The sequence below is a fragment of the Salmo salar genome, chromosome ssa03, assembly GCF_905237065.1.
Source record: "Salmo salar chromosome ssa03, Ssal_v3.1, whole genome shotgun sequence".
Lineage (NCBI taxonomy): Eukaryota > Metazoa > Chordata > Actinopteri > Salmoniformes > Salmonidae > Salmo > Salmo salar.
The window spans coordinates 83,187,064-83,204,880 of NC_059444.1; the positions used below are offsets into that span (position 1 = coordinate 83,187,064).

The 17,817-nt window shown below is 44.5% G+C and overlaps 1 protein-coding gene across 1 annotated transcript in view; it reads right to left on the reverse strand.

Moving 5' to 3' along the window:
• Window positions 1-17,817, reverse strand: part of LOC106601889 (CREB-binding protein) — a 91,676-nt gene that overhangs the window by 40,213 nt on the left and 33,646 nt on the right. The window contains 4 exon segments of the mRNA XM_045715637.1: window positions 181-441; window positions 3,141-3,254; window positions 5,826-6,075; window positions 7,449-7,613. Of these exon segments, the coding sequence (XP_045571593.1) occupies window positions 181-441; window positions 3,141-3,254; window positions 5,826-6,075; window positions 7,449-7,613 (790 nt within the window).

Consider the following 17,817-nt stretch of genomic DNA (forward strand, 5'->3'; position numbering starts at 1 on the left):
TTTCAAATTGTGCATATTTGCAAACCCAAAATTCAATTCAGTTGAATCAATCGTATGCATCTATCAACCCATTTTTACATTTACAATTTAGTCATTCAGCAGATGCTCTAATCCCATTGTCCTCAAGTGCTTTACAGTAACCTAGCCTAAAACGCCAATGAGACCAAGCAACATTCTTACCTAGTGCATTGATGGAGCGTAGCTGCTGCCCTCCCTGGGCTGTGTTCTGTCCTCCAGGTCCTCCCTGTCCCTGAGCAGGGGACTGGTTACCGTAGGGCAGGCCCAGGGCAGCGTAGGCCCGCTGCATGGAACTGGGGTCGATGTGCCCGCTGCTGGCACCGCCACTGTTCATGGAGGAACCTGGGGAGCTGCCGGGAGGGCCCGTGCCCACCGTGGCATTGATGGCACTCTGTAGGCTGGCGCCGGGCGAACCCAGCATGGCTGGAGAGAGAGCGGAGACATTTTTTAAACATTTCAAAGAGAAACCTTGTTGCTTTGACAATGCAAGTACTTTTGTATCAAATTGAAGAGGGAGGGGGGAAGTGGAGCGGGAGATGTGAGTAATTATGAACACTAGCGATGAAGCCCAACTGCACATAACTCACCGTTCTCCCCCAGTTCTCATTGACAACAAACAGAACTACAGTTAGGACTTGGCTTGGGCCTATGTTAATAAATCATTAGTATGCCCTTCCAGAAAAGGTCTGCCGTATGTTACGTTTGATGAAAAGCAATCTACTTATTGGCAAAGACTAAGTCAATTATTTCTCTCATAGAAGTCATACAAAACTGAAGTTGTTAAACAAAACAAAATTGTAAAGCCTATATTTTTATGATCTAAAATAATATTTATCTGCTTCCACCCAAAGATCCTACTACAGCTCTATGCCTTACTGTATGTTGATCTGTGACAAGCAGAGAGCATATGCAGGTTGCCTCTGTGGGGGGATTTAAATCTGTCACTGGTTTTCTGGACAATCAGAGAGTTCTCCCCCTGAGCCCCTCCCCCACAGATAGAAACTCCGGAGCCCCTCCCCCAGGGTGTCAGATTACAGGCCCAGCATTCTACAGGAATCCTTTATAGCCAGCACAGAGCGAGCACAGAGCACAGCTAGGGATAAGGCCTGCAGGTGGCGCCACTGAAAACTTCACTTGCTAGGGTTCTATCCTCTCAGCTCAGCATGCTTCTCTGTTGACAATTCAGTTACATTGTAAAAAAAAATAATAATAATAATTTACCTGCAGGCCTTATCCCTAGCTGTGCTCTGTGCTGGCTATAAAGGATTCCTGTAGAATGCTGGGCCTGTAATCTGACACCCTGGGGGTGGCAACCTGCATATGCTCTCTGCCTGTCACAGATCAACAAGCCCTTAACCAACAATGTATGCATTTCTCTGTAAGGTCTACACCTGTTGTATTCGGCGCATGTGACAAATTCAATTTGATTTACATCAGAAATAATTTATAGCTCAAGTGTGTTATAGTGTGCAATGCATGTTGTAAATTCAATGTGTCAAAGTTTTTGTATCTGTGCCTACAATATGCAAATAAAATAAAATGAAATGTAATGTGGCAGATGTAATAATGACTGAGGAGACCGATTTCTGTATGAAAACTTGCTGAGGGGTGACAACAACCGGTTTATTTACAGCATTAACTCAATCTACACACAATACCCACATCCTTGAGATGTTTCTACAACTTGATTGGAGTCCACCTTTGGTAAATTCAATTGATTGGACAAGATTTGGAAAGGCACACACCTGTCTATATAAAGTCCCACAGTTGACAGTGCATGTCAGAGCAAAAACCAAGCCATGAGGTCGAAAGAATTGTCCGTATAGCTCCGACACAAGATTGTGTTGAGACACAGATCTGGGGAAGGTTACCAAAAACATTCTGCAGCATTGAAGGTCCCCAAGAACACAGGGGCCTCCATCATGCTTAAATGGAAGAGGTTTGGAACCACGAAGACTCTTCCTAGAGCTGGCCGCCCAACCAAACTGAGCAATCGGTGAAGAAGGGCCTTGTTCAGGGAGGTAACCAAGAACCCGATGGTCTCTCTGACAGAGCTCCAGAGTTCCTCTGTGGAGATGGGAGAACCTTCCAGAAGGACAACCATCTCTGCAGCACTCAAACCAATCAGGCCTTTATGGTAGAGTGGCCAGATGGAAGCCACTCCTCAGTAAAAGGCACATGACAGCCCACTTGGAGTGTGCAAAAAGGCACCTAAAGGACTCTCAGACCATGAGAAACAAGATTCTCTGGTCTGATGAAATCAAGATTGAACTCTTTGGCCTGAATGCCAAGCGTCATGTCTGGAGAAAACCTTGCACCATCCGTGCGGTGAAGCATGGTGGTGGCAGCATCACGCTGTCGGAGTGTTTTTCAGCAGAAGGGACTGGGAGACTTGTTAGGATGGAGGGAAAGATGAACAGAGCAAAGTACAGAGAGATCCTTGATGAAAACCTGCTCCAGAGTGCTCAGGACCTCAAACTGGGTGAAGGTACCCCTTCCAACAGGACAACGACCGTATGCACACAGCCAAGACAAAGCAGTGGCTTCATATGGCAATTCTCTGAATGTCCTTGAGTGGCCCAGCCAGAGCCCAGACTTGAATCCGATCAAATATCTCTGGAGACCAGAAAATAGCTGTGCAAGGACACTCACCATACAACTAGACAGCACTTGACAGGATCTGCAGAGAAGAATGGGAGAAACATCCCAAATACAGGTGTGCCAAGCTTGTAGCGTCATACCCAAGAAGACGAGGCTGTAATCTCTGCCAAAGGTATTTCAACGAAGTACTAAATAAAGGATCTGAATACTTACGTAAATGCTATATTTCCATTTGGTTTTTAAAATATATTTGCAAAAATGATGGGGTATTGAGTGTAGATTGATGAGGAAACAAAACAAAACAATTGAATCAATTTTAGGATATGGCTGTAACGTAACAAAATGTGGAAAAAGGGTTCTGAATACCTTCCGAATGCACTGTATCTACTTGAATGGCTATGCTAATGCCAAAACACCTGTATGGGAGGATATTACACAATACCCAACGTCTCACACACACACACACACACACGTGTGTGTGATGGACTAAAGGGTCCTAGGGAAAAACAACAGGTACTCACGCTGCTGGTTCCTTTTGTCGCTGGCGTTCTTCAGCGGCAGGCAGACGGGGCAGTCATGCCGCGTGCAGTTCTTCCAGTGAGAAATTATCTGTCTGGACGACGCACAATGAGCCACTGAGGGGATAGAGGGATAAGAGAGGGAGAGGAAGAGGAGAGGGGGGGAGGAGGGAGAGAAGGATGAGAATGAGAGAAAGGAAAGAGGAGAGATTGAATGAGACAGAAAAAGAGCAAGAAAGATGAGGGATGACAGAAGAGGGAGAGAGAAGGCAACGAGTCATTGAAAAACATAGTAGTAGCTATGTAGTAGCTATGACAAGATGACCACTTCCTGTCCAAGACACCATATAAGCTGGGCAAATAAACACTTGAGCACAAAAAACATGCTTTTGCCCAGTAAATCAGAGTCAAAGAAAAAACAACAACTCAAAAATTTGTAACTATTCCCAGCCTAATGTGCCTGTTGCCTAATGGGCCCTGTGGACTAACAGAACGGTACCATTGTGTTCGCACAGTCAGATAATTGCTGTAATAGATTTGATTTAGACCCAGGGAATGGAAGTAAATGGTGTGATTGCTCAGGAGGAAGACTCCAATAACAGCATGATTAGGGGCTTTAGAGACACACGGTGGTGAAAATCCTACGGATATCAATGCATTACCTTAAGTGGAAGTTAAGATACATCCCTTCAAGAGTATAAAAGAGGTCATTCTACTCCTGCTAACATCAAATAAGTCTCATCCCAGAGTTTATATTACTTAAAGAAAAGCCTCAAGTATTTGAGTTATCATTAATAAATCTTCTTAGGGCTAGGGTCTATTTTCCTGAATTTCCGGCTGACTGACGTGCCCAAAGTAAACTGCCTGTTACTCAGGCCATGCATATAATTGGTAGCATTGGATAGAAAACCCTTTCAAGTTTGTAGAAATTTTAAAATAATGTATGAGACTATAACAACTGATATGGTAGTCAAAAATAAAATAAAAATAAAAAAAAGATTCTGGTTGGTTTAGGTCCGAGGCTCTTATAATGGAAAGCTATGGGTCCTATGCAATTCTAGCTCCCAGATTGCAATTCCTATTGCTTCCACTAGATGTCAACAGTCTGTTCAAGGTTTCAGGCTTGTTTCTTACAAAATGAGTAAGAATTTTGAGTTTTGGTACAAAGAGCCTCAGTGGAAAATCAGTTTGTTCGCGCGCGACAAAGGGGACACGCGCCTGCCAATTTTACTTTTCTATTGAACATACTTCTTTCTGTATGAAATATTATAGTTTATTTACATTTTAGGGTACCTGAGGATTAAATGGAAATGTAGTTTGACTTGTTTGAACAAAGTTTAGCAGTAGCTTTCTGGATTCCTTTGTCTGCATGTTGAAATCGATGGTGCCAACTAAACAGACCTTTTGGCATATAAAGAAGGATTTTATCTAACAAAACGACCATTCATGTTGTAGCTGGGACCCTTGGGATTGCAAACAGAGGAAGATTTTCAAAAGTAAGTGATTTATTTAAATCGCCATTTGTGATTTCATGAAGCCTGTGCTGGTTGAAAAATATGTTGTGGGGCACCGTCCTCAAACAATCGCATGGTACGCTTTCGCTGTAAAGCCTATTGTAAATCGGACAATGCAGTTAGATTAACAAGAATTAAACTTTTAAATGATATAAGATACGTGTGCGTTCATAAATGTTTAATATTACGATTATTTATTTGAATTGCTAGCGGGACGCCTATCTCTATTAAGTCCCAGGGCTAGTAGGTACGTGATATACTACACCACAAAATGTCAAACAAATACAAAATTGGAACCGGCAAACCCCAAACAACAAGAAGGCCATTTAAACAAATAATCACTAATATAAGCCATTTTAAAAACACGTAAACAGCACAACCCAATTAAAACCAGATGAGACCTAGAACATCATATATCCTCATTTGACCCCATAGCCATTAAAACACATTACCAATATGACTGGCACCATGGGGTTAAAGGTCAGAGGCCATCAACCTAGAGACACCCTTTAATGTCCAGAGCAGCACGGGGCGGGAGGAAAGTGCCGTAGCCACCCAGACAGACAGACCCAGTGTGGAGACTAACGCCACTCGAGTATTTACATTAGGCCTAAGCACCCAGACAGGCTTTTAAAACAAGCCCCGGGATTTATAGCTGCTGGTGTCCTCACTATTAATATAGGCTGGAGCAGGCTTTCAGTCAGTCACAGGGGCAAACACGAGGGAGGGAATGGAAGACAATGGTTCTTTCCAAATGAATCTTTCCTCAATTCTGCAAATCCTCTCTTCACTTCCTTCTCAAAACACACAGAGAAGGACAGAGGGCAGGGACCTTCAACCTTCTCCAACACAGTAGAGAAGTAGTTGAGCAGATAGGATGCAAGGAATAGCGTAAAGACTAATTCAGATGGAGCCATGGAGAAGGAGGAGCGAGTGGCTTTGGGCACAGCAGCACAGAGAAAGGTAACCAACTGTTGACTTCAACGTCAATCAACAAACTATAGCCTTCTAAACGGCAGGAGGAGAAGATCTACATGTCTCTTACATTAAATGGAGTAAAAATGATATCCCGTTGGACATTAACGAGTGTGTGTTCAATCATATTCACACAGGCTCAGTCCCCCAACACTTTTCCAGCAACCAACACCACAACCCCCCTTCCCCAGACACTCACCCTGGCAGGACTTGCCGGCCTGGCAGTGTGTCATGTGGTTGAGGACGTTCTTCATGGTGCGGCAGTGTGGCAGGGCGCAGGCCCGCACCTCCCCATTGGCCTGCTCCCGCCGCTGGCACTTGTGGGCGTGGAGCAGCAGGACCAGCTGTTGCTGGATGAGCTTGCGCTTCTCTGGGTCGGCCGTGTGGCTTGCCGTCGCTGCAGACACCCCACCGCCAGGGACTATGGAGGATACCTGCTGCATCTGGGCCTTGGGAGGGAAACGCAACAAATAAGTGAGGTAGACTGGATTTATTTGAAACTTAGCTTGAACCCAATTACTTGAATTGGAACTGGGTCGCTTGAATTGGATCCCTGAACTGTTTATATTGAAATGGAATCGCCCCATCCCTGTAATTAAGCCTACTTATACAAGTACATTACTTTCACAATTTGAAAAAGAAAAGCTGATCTACACTAACTAAACGCATTTATGCCGAGATCAATGGGGTGAGGTTTGATTAGGGAGAAAGAGAGGGAAAACATTTGTGTGAGAAAGACAAAGAGCGGCGGGGGAAGAGTGGTGAACAGAGAAAGAACGATTCCCAGACAGAATAATGGGAGGCAGCCAATGAATGAATCAAAAAGAAAAAAAGCCCCCCCCCAAAAGGCCTGGTAAACATCCAACTATTTCACATAAGACTCCATTAACCTTTAACCAAAATAGAAACACTAAACTATTTCCTCTGTAATGAGTTCATTAGGGCCTTTTCCTGTTCCTGGGAGAGAGATTTGCATGCAGTATTTACTCAGTGCCTTGAAAGAGACTCCTCTTTTTTTCTCTTCCTCTTTTCCCTCATTCTCTCGCTCTGCACAACAATATTCTGAGTGGAGTGCATTTTAACAAATGTTTCCCCCTTGCAACGATCTCTCATTCTGCATTCCAGGCCTGGCTTTTGGAGATGGAAGAGAAATATGTCGGAATAATTGTTCCAATACCGCGGCATTGGGAACTGCTCCGTTATTCAAAGTCAATGCAGAGACTAATGGACTCAGACTTCAGTTGAGTTGTCACTACGTGAGACTAAATCTGAAAGGATTTGATAGGCGTTAGCGATGTGGTAATACATCTACTTTGTCCTCTGATAGGCAGGGGGTAATTTTCACCGTATTGCTTCATCCAATCCTCTCATAGTACGTAGGATCTAGGGGTCACTGATAGGTGTTTTAGAGACCAGTCCTCTAACTAGGACCTAATCTAATCTCTTCAGTGTTCAAACATCTGAAAGGACTAGGTAGGTGTGCACATTAATATGATGATGGCTTCACTTAACCCTCTGATAAACTGAGTGAAGATTCCAACATATCTTTTGTATAGTCAGTACTTTCATATCTGAGAACACCAAGAGGATAGGGGCAAGGTTACAAGTCTGAAACCCAAAGGCATGGGGACCACATCAGATCTGAGAGCTGATTTTTGTGGCCCCCAGACAGATATCGGATTCCAACTATTTAAGGGGGCTAGACGAAGAGGCTCGAGATCCAAATGGAAACAGACCTTTCCCAGAACCCTCTGTTTAGGTCATCATGTAAACTAACCGCAGGTTTGCATTTATCCTTTTCTACAAAGTCGGAGGAACTTACCAGGTTTGGCATGCTGCTGGCCCCTTTCAGGTCACTGGGGAAGGGCGGCAGGCTGTTGGCAAGGGCTGCCTTGTTCCGGAGCTGCTGCTGGGCGTTCACCCCCATCTGCTGCTGGACCCCGCCCTGGCTGTACTGCTGCCCAAAAGGACTGCCAGCCATACCCATCTACAGAGAGACAGGGGATTAGGACAATCCCTGAGGTGAACCAGGTCTCTGTTCCTGAGTTTCAAAACGGGTAAAGAAGGACCAGGACAATGTATGATTTGGGACTGTAACTCCGTGAAACTAACCTATTGGGTTAAAATGAAATTGGACCCCAACACTGCAAAGCACAGCCACAGGTTTCCCTACTGCACATAATACCAAAGAGCCTAGTGTTTGAGCACTGATTCTGTGGGAATTGTCTAGAAGGAGAGAATGACGTGCAATGGCGGGTCTGACGGTTGACATCTGTCTCTCCGTGGTTGAGATAAGAGGAAGTGGCCCCTGTTACAAGACCTCCCCAAATCACACCATCTCTCAACCACAACATGTAATAGTAAACAAGGGAGCACCTAAACCCAACACAGGCTAGGTATAGATATGAATATATAGATATGAATATATATATGTCTATCAAGTAACTTGTAGATGATTGTACATGTCAGATCTTGTGGAGGAGCTCATTGAAATGGATGAAAATAAGAGAGCGGTCAGATGCAATGTGACTTATTTCAACAGGTCTTTGTCCCCGTCGTTATAACTGCGAAACCCAAAAACTGGCAAATAAGGAAACAGAGGTATGAAAGAAACATTTACCTATGAGTGTCTGCCAAATCCCATCCATTTATCTATCCATCATTAAACTTCCTTGACTAGCTTCTCAATGTGACTTGAACACATAGAAGACACTATTTCAGAGCCAACAGGTGGTTACAGGCATTACATTTACATTTTAGTCATTTAGCAGACGCTCTTATCCAGAGCGACTTACAATAGTGAATGCATACATTTCATACATTTTTTTCCGTACTGGTCCCCCGTGGGAATCGAACCCACAACCCTGGCGTTGCAAACACCATGCTCTACCAACTGAGCCACACGGGACCTGGCATGGACAGAATAGTTAAGTGCGCAGCAGCAATCTCTTTAGAATAAATAAAAAAACACTCATTTTGATTTTCCAATATGACCAATAAGGTTTAAAACATGCAATTATGACATCTACAGTGAGTATACCAAACATTAGAAACACCTTCCTAATATTGAGTTACACTCCCATTTGCCCTCCATATAGCCTGAATTTGTTAGGGCAAGGACTCTACAGGGTGTCGAAAGCGTTCCACAGGGACGCTGGCCCATGTTGAGTCCAATGCTTCCTACAGTTGTGTCAAGTTGGCTGGATGTCCTTTGTGTGGTAGAGCATTGTTGATACACACGGGAAACTGTTGAGCGTGAAAAACCCAGCAGCGTTGCAGTTCTTGACAAACCGGTGCGCCTGGCACCTACTGCCACACCCCATTCAAAGGCCTTTACAGTGCATTTGGAAAGTATTCCAATTTTGTTATGTTACAGCCTTCTACTAAAATGGATTGACTTGTTTTCCCCCCCCCGACATCAATCTGCACACAATACCCCAAAATGACAAAGCAAAAACAGGTTTAGATTGAAATATCACATTTACAAAGTATTCAGACCCTTTACTCCGTACTTTGTTGAAGCACCTTTGGCAGCAATCTAAGCCTTGCGTCTTCTTGGGTAAAACACTACAAACTTGGCACACCTGTATTTGGGGAGTTTCTCCCATTCTTCTCCGCAGATCCTCTCAAGCTCTGTCAGGTTGGATGGGGAGCGTCGCTACACAGCTATTTTCACAGATGATCGATCGGGTTCAAGTCCGGACCACTCAAGGACATTAAGAGACTGTCCCGAAGCAACTCCTGCTTTGTCTTGGCTGTGTGCATAAGGTCGTTGTCCTGTTGGAAGGTGAACCTTCGACCCAGTTTGAGGTCCTGAGCTCTCTGGAGCAGGTTTTCATCAAGGATCTCTGTACTTTGTTCCATTCATCTTTTCATCAATCCTGACTAGTCTCCCAGTCCCTGCCGCTGAAAAACACTCCCACAGCATGATGCTGCCACCAACATGCTTCACCGTAGTGATGGTGCCCGGTTTCCTCCAGACATGACGCTTGGCATTCAGGTCAAAGAGTTCAAACTTGGTTTCATCAGACCAGACAATCTTGTTCCTAATGGTCTGAGAGTCCTTTAGGTGCCTTTTGCCAAGCAGGCTGTCATGTGCCTTTTACTGAGGAGTGGCTTCCGTCTGGCCACTCTACCATAAAGGCCTGATTGGTGGAGTGCTGCAGAGATGGTTGACCTTCTGGAAGGTTCTCCCATCTCCACAGAGAAACTCTGGAGCTCCGTCAGAGTGATCATCGGGTTCTTGGTCACCTCCCTGACCAAGGCCCTTCTCACCCGATTGCTCAGTTTGGCCGGGCGGCCAGCTCTAGGAAGAGTCTTGGTGGTTCCAAACTTCTTCCACTTCAGAATGATGGAGGCCACTGAATTTTTTTGGTACCCTTCCCCAGATCTGTGCCTCGACTCAATCCTGTCTCAGAGCTCTACGGACAATTCCTTTGACCTCATGGCTTGGTTTTTGCTCTGACATGCACAGTCAACTGTGGGACCTTATATAGACAGGTGTTTGCCTTTCCAAATCATGTCCAATCAATTGAATTTACCACAGGCGGCCTCCAATCAAGTTGTAGAAACATCTCAAGGACGATCAATGGAAACAGGATGCACCTGAGCTCAATTTCAAGTCTATAAGCAAAAGGTCTGAATACTTATGTAAATAAAAAGGCGTTTTTTAAAATACATTTTCTAAAATGTCAACAACAAAAAAATTCCGCATTGTCATTATGGGGTATTGTGTGTAGATTGATGAAGAAAAACATTTGTTTAATCCATTTTAGAATAAGGCTGTAACGTAACAATGTGGAAAAGGGGAAGGGGTCTAAATACTTTACGCAAGGACTGTACATCATTTGTCTTCCCCATTCACCCTCTGAATGGTACACATACACAATCCATGTCTCAATTGTCTCAAGGCTTAAAAATCCTTCTCTAACCCATCTACTCCCCTTCATCTACACTGATTGAAGTGGATTTAACAAGTGACATCAATAAATGATCATAGCTTTCACCTGGATTCTCCTGGTCAGTGTGTCATGGAAAGAGCAGGCGTTCTTAATGTTTTGTCAGTGTATAGCTCAGGTCTTCAAGTGTCAAATCAGCAGTTGCTACATCCATTTTTGGACTTAATGATATGTAGCCAAGAAATACCTCACTAGCTTACAATGTCGTACCCCATCAGAACGCAAAATATAAGCTTGTTTTACCCCAATGTTTGTAAACAAATTAAATGTAAACAAACACTGTTTAGCCACAAAACATGGTTAAAACTATACTTTTGATATCAAAGACAGTCCTTGCATCCATAGCTCTGTCTATTAATTGGAGAGTGATTACATTTCCCCAGCCCCATCCCTCTGCTTTTTACCGAAACAGGGGCGAGGAGATAATTTGTTATCGTTTTAACTGCTGATTGCCACTTTAGTATGTTGGATGACTAGCAATCGAGCATAATGACCTAATCCCCACTTCTAGTCCATCCCTCTCCTGGTGTGCATGTGTACACAGCCCTGACTGCTCTGCTCTAGCAGCTTGCTCCTCTACTGTGCTCCGCTGTGCTTAGTGGAGAGGAGGAGGCTCTCCCGCCGTTGTCAGCGCTCCAGCAGACAGATGAAAGAGCCAGAGACCAGCAGCAGTGTAGCCACGCTCAACAGCTGAGCTCTAGTCTGCTCCTCCCCCTACATACAGCGGAGCTCTGACGCTCCCGACTTCCGCTCTGCCTCACGTCCACTTTAGTCTCCCACAAACAAACGGTCTCACGTGCCTGGTCTAGCACAGGCACACACATGCTTACTGACTGGCTAACACACTTCAAGCTCTAACATCGTTCTTCCTTTTAACATGCAGGCCAACTCTAGACTAGCTCTCTCTAGCTCTGACACACACACTACTACCTGAACTGGATAATTTATTTAGCACATCTTCCATAAGCAGTGGAGTCACAACGCCCCCCCCCCCCGAGCTTTAGGACGCCCCAACACACACTTTTTATCATACCGGTACTGAAAATTATACAGTTGGCATTTCAAAATACTCCAGTATACAGTGTACCACCCAAACCTTAAACACACAACGGCGCAGGGGAATCAACTCCCAACGAGAGCGAACATGCACGGAAATGTAATACATTCAAAACACACCCCAGACTGATGTGGAGACAGCCTCTGCAATAGCCGCTTTCCCTCTCTCCATCCCTCGCTCCTCCTCCTTTCTCTCCTTCCACACACACATCCCCTTAACATGATTTACAGCTTATGAGCCAAGGGGCCAGGGAGGGCCAGCACACACAATTGGACGAGAAAGAAGAAAATAAGGAGAAAGAATGAATGAAGGTAAACTAGACGGAGGAAGAGAATGTTAGAGGGACAGCGAGAGAGGACTCACGAAGAATGAATGAGAAAGGAAACAAAATAGAGAATGAGTGTGTTCACATGCCCTATGCCAAACCAGGGGTGTACCGCTTGAATTTCTTAGAACGGCATTGGTAGCAGTACTGTAGCTAACGGAAACAACGACTGAGACCTGAGAGTATAGTTTCAAACTGAAAACGAAGGTAGATCAAGTGGTCTTCTTGTCATCAGGTTGTGGTTGTCTCTCCGTTTCAAATAGTTGTCTCATGGCTAGACCACAACCCCAAGGGCTCTTTTAAAGTGCCACCAGTGCCACCATTGCAGAACTATTGCACAGAAAAGGTGTTTTGTTGACACAGCTTCTAAAATGGAGTATCAAGTCAAGCATTTCATTAACTGCAAAACCACTCATGTCATCTACAGATTGGAATGTCCACAGTGCAAGGTGTTCTACCTTGGACGGACAAAGAGACGCCTTCAGAACCGCTTAGCAGAACACAAGTACGCCATACGGGTAGGCAATGAAGACTACCCCATGGCAAGGCACTATAAGTCCTTACACCATGGGGACCCTTCCTCCCTACAATTTATGGGTATTGATCATGTTCCGGCCTCAATTAGAAAAGGGGACCATCTTAAAACAGCTAAATCAAAGGGAAGGTTTTTGGATTTACAAACTACAGGCCACCAAGTACCCTAGTTTAAATATAGATATCTCACCTTTCCTGTAGGGTTGTGAGAGGTCCATTTTCTGTCATCTAGTGGACATTTTGCTCCATTGCCCTCAGCTATGTTTAGACTGTTGTCTGTGTTTGCTGTGTTCCAGTGTACTATGGAATAGACAGGTCTCCTGTTCTTGGCACTTTGCCCAGTCATATTTAAGGTTAGAACTACCTTTATAGGCGTTCTGATGCTTCTTGCTTGGAGTTGAATTTTTTGATAACATATGTACAGTATTTCAGTTTTTAATGTGTATAGTATAGCTTACTAGGTGTAGTGCAATGAATTCTGTAACCACTCCCTCTTCAAATCAGAGGTGATTGGAAAAGCTGTTCAAAAGAGGACATTGTATTATTATTTCTTTGTACTCCGTGACGAAGTCCATGCAGAGGAGACGCGTCGGAGTTATTAAACTTTGTTTCCATTGAACTTGCCATACAAATAAAGGCATTTAATGAATTATATGAAGTGCCTTGGTCCTCCTTATCTTTTGATGACCAATGTACCCCTTTAAGCAAAGAGCACCTTCTGTCTTCCAAAATCTACTATTGTGTACCTTAGCAGCACTTCCCTTCCCCCTCTTTTTACTACAAGTTGTCTCATGTTGTTGTGCCTACTGAATGGTCCTACTGAACGGTCCTACTGATTCTCACAGACCACCACATCTCTGTGAATGGCAACAGTAGGTGTCCTCTAGCTAGCGAGGGTGCTGTATGTAAAGCACGCCTGCTCATCAAGGTGGGGATGAATTCTATTTCAATTCAGGAAGTACACTGAAATTACTTTTCAATTAGAACAATTTGGAATGAAGATTTTTGTTTGGTCTACTGTCTGAATGAATGGAATTGACCCCAAACCTGCTGCTGATTCATACAGATACTAAGAATGCTGGGCTGACACTCTGGTGTCTGCCACACTTCAGCAGCACACGTTAGTCTTGTGGCAGCTGTGCAATGTCAATACTGCCAGAGACAGATCTTTTATCTAGCAACCACAGCCTAACCAATGTACCATGGCATGTACACACTATCCTCCACAGCTTCAAATCCCTCTTTCTCCTGGCAGTAGGTTAGATGGTGAAGATACACCCAGGGTTGACCCTGCTACTGTTGCTGGGGCCCAACTATGGGACATTTGCAGAAAACTGGAGACATGATATTACTTCCTGTCAGTATTGTGTAAGAAAGCAATGCTAGACACTCAAGTGCGTGTCAGCGAGCCCGGGGGTTTGTTTTATGTGGTGACGCCCTGCATGTGTCGAGTGTGTATGAACTAGCAAGCTGGTTTCCCCTTGGTTTCCTGTCAAGCCACAACAGTAGCAGATAAGACCAGTTGACATCCCTGAAACTAGCACTACCACACAACTACTACGCACTTTTCACCAATCAACATATAAAGCTCCTCTTTCTCTACACACTACTATGCTTAGACTTGTCATCAGTATGTTTCCTTTGCAAAGGAAACAATCTCCCTTCACCCACATTCCAAAACAACTCAAAGCAGGTAAATAGTAGGCCTAAGTCTATGGGATATTAATGAAATACCAAGCTATAATCAAGTTACAGGCCTAACCATAGAATTCAAATTAAATACACTGCTCAAAAAAATAAAGGGAACACTTAAACAACACATCCTAGATCTGAATGAAAGAAATAATCTTATTAAATACTTTTTTCTTTACATAGTTGAATGTGCTGACAACAAAATCACATAAAAATAATCAATGGAAATCCAATTTATCAACCCATGGAGGTCTGGATTTGGAGTCACACTCAAAATTAAAGTGGAAAACCACACTACAGGCTGATCCAACTTTGATGTAATGTCCTTAAAACAAGTCAAAATGAGGCTCAGTAGTGTGTGTGGCCTCCACGTGCCTGTATGACCTCCCTACAACGCCTGGGCATGCTCCTGATGAGGTGGCGGATGGTCTCCTGAGGGATCTCCTCCCAGACCTGGACGAAAGCATCCGCCAACTCCTGGACAGTCTGTGGTGCATCGTGGCGTTGGTGGATGGAGCGAGACATGATGTCCCAGATGTGCTCAATTGGATTCAGGTCTGGGGAACGGGCGGGCCAGTCCATAGCATCAATGCCTTCCTCTTGCAGGAACTGCTGACACACTCCAGCCACATGAGGTCTAGCATTGTCTTGCATTAGGAGGAACCCAGGGCCAACCGCACCAGCATATGGTCTCACAAGGGGTCTGAGGATCTCATCTCTAATGGCAGTCAGGCTACCTCTGGCGAGCACATGGAGGGCTGTGCGGCCCCCCAAAGAAATGCCACCCCACACCATGACTGACCCACCGCCAAACCGGTCATGCTGGAGGATGTTGCAGGCAGCAGAACGTTCTCCACGGCGTCTCCAGACTCTGTCACGTCTGTCACGTGCTCAGTGTGAACCTGCTTTCATCTGTGAAGAGCACAGGGCGCCAGTGGCGAATTTGCCAATCTTGGTGTTCTCTGGCAAATGCCAAACGTCCTGCACGGTGTTGGGCTGTAAGCACAACCCCCACCTGTGGTCGTCGGGCCCTCATACCACCCTCATGGAGTCTGTTTCTGACCGTTTGAGCAGACCCATGCACATTTGTGGCCTGCTGGAGGTTATTTTGCAGGGCTCTGGCAGTGCTCCTCCTTGCACAAAGGCGGAGGTAGCGGTCCTGCTGCTGGGTTGTTGCCCTCCTACGGCCTCCTCCACGTCTCCTGATGTACTGGCCTGTCTCCTGGTAGCGCCTCCATGCTCTGGACACTACGCTGACAGACACAGCAAACCTTCTTGCCACAGCTCGCATTGATGTGCCATCCTGGATGAGCTGCACTACCTGAGCCACTTGTGTGGGTTGTAGACTCCGTCTCATGCTACCACTAGAGTGAAAGCACCGCCAGCATTCAAAAGTGACCAAAACGTCAGCCAGGAAGCATAGGAACTGAGAAGTGGTCTGTGGTTACCACCTGCAGAACCACTCCTTTATTGGGGGTGTCTTGCTAATTGCCTATAATTTCCACCTGTTGTCTATAACATTTGCACAACAGCATGTGAAATGTATTGTCAATCAGTGTTGCTTCCTAAGTGGGCAGTTTGATTTCACAGAAGTGTGATTGACTTGGAGTTACATTGTGTTGTTTAAGTGTTCCCTTTATTTTTTTGAGCAGTATATATTTATATGGGCCTAACTGCCCATGCTTTAGCCTCAGCCTTACCTACAAGCGAGACAGGCCGGGGAACACCTATACACCCAATACACTATGAGACCTCAGAGCAGACAGCAGGCTGACTCCAGTAGCTCCAACCAGCTAGCCAAGCAAGGGAATCCAGTAGATAACGTTAGCATTGATCCGCTATGGAGACATCTGACTCCAGTAGCTATAGGCAAAATCCCGTTATTGGAAAAGACTGTTTCGGAGGTCAGCCTGTGCTCCTAACATGCTATGAAAGGTCACTTCTGCTGTCCTGGAGGGATGTATTCAACACCCCAGCTGGGTGTCCTGTTCCTCCAACAATCCCAGGGTAAGCTTACAGATGGATGTGCGTATGGTGGGTGGGAGACAAGGATGCATCAGAGAGAGAGACCAACAGATGCATGTGTACATGGACTGACCAACAGGGATTATAGCACTCAATCAGTACAAGAACAATGCACACTCACACTGATTCTCACTCACACACACAGTGAGTATCAAGAGATCAGTCTATATGAGCAGGGAATCCCTGTTCCAAACAGAGACATGACTTTGAATCTCATAACTCAACAGTGATATGAGCAGGGATACCAGAGCTGTACCGATGATTGTGTCACCAAACCAACAACAATCTTCCTATCTGGACAGACAGATGTACTGAGGCAAAGCACGCATGAAACGGACAATGCCATGAACAAGCCATTTAGAAAGCATTGCTCCCAGAGCACGGGAAGACTATGGGACACCGTAAAGCATGGACATCATTTCCCACTCCCATCTGTGTCAAGACTGGATGAATATAATGAAATAGAATATACAGTACCAGTCAAAAGTTATTTATTTGTACCATTTCCTACATTGTAGAATAATAGTGATGACATCAAAACTATGAAATAACACATATGGAATCATGTAGTAACCCAAAAATGTTATATTTGAGATTATTCAAAGTAGCCACCCTTTGCCTTGATGACAGCTTTGCACACTCTTGGCATTCTCTCAGCCAGCTTCATGTGGTAGTCACCTGGAATGCATTTCAATTAACAGATTTGCCTTGTTAACCTGTTGGAGCTAGGGGGCAGTATTTGCACGGCTGGATAAAAAACGTACCCGATTTAAACTGGTTACTACTCTTGCCCAGAAACGAGAATATGCATATAATTAGTAGATTTGGATAGAAAACACTAAAGTTTCTAAAACTGTTTGAATGGTGTCTGTGAGTATAACAGAACTCATATGGCAGGCCAAAACCTGAGAAGATTCCATACAGGAAGTGCCCTGTCTGACAATTTGTTGTCCTTCTGTTGCATCTCTATCGAAAATACAGCATCTCTGCTGTAACGGGACATTTTCTAAGGCTTCCATTGGCTCTCAGAAGGCGCCAGAAAGTGGAATGGGGTGTCTGCTGTCTCTGGGCGAAGAACAGCAGGGGAATTTGTGAGTGGTCAGGCTGGGAACAGTGACACTGGAGATGCGCGTTGATGAGAATTCTAAAAAAAAATCTTTCAGCCTTTGAATGAATACAAGTCGCCCGGTTGGAATAGTATCGCTATTTTACAGCGTTTGACATGCTTCGAAGTACGGTAATGGAATATTTTGAAATTATATATTTTTTTTATAACATCACATGCTAATGTAAAAAGCTGTTTTTTGATATAAATATGAACTTGATTGAACAAAACATGCATGTATTGTATAACATAATGTCCTAGTAGTGTCATCTGATGAAGATCATCAAAGGTTAGTGCTGTGGTTTTGGTTTTTGTGACATATATGCTTGCTTTGAAAATGGCTGTGTGATTATTTTTGGCAGGGTACTCTCCTGACAAATCTAATGTTTTGCTTTCGCTGTAAAGCCTTTTCGAAATCGGACAATGTGGTTAGATTACCGAGAGTCTTGTCTTTAAAATGGTGTAAAATAGTCATATGTTTGAGAAATTGAAGTT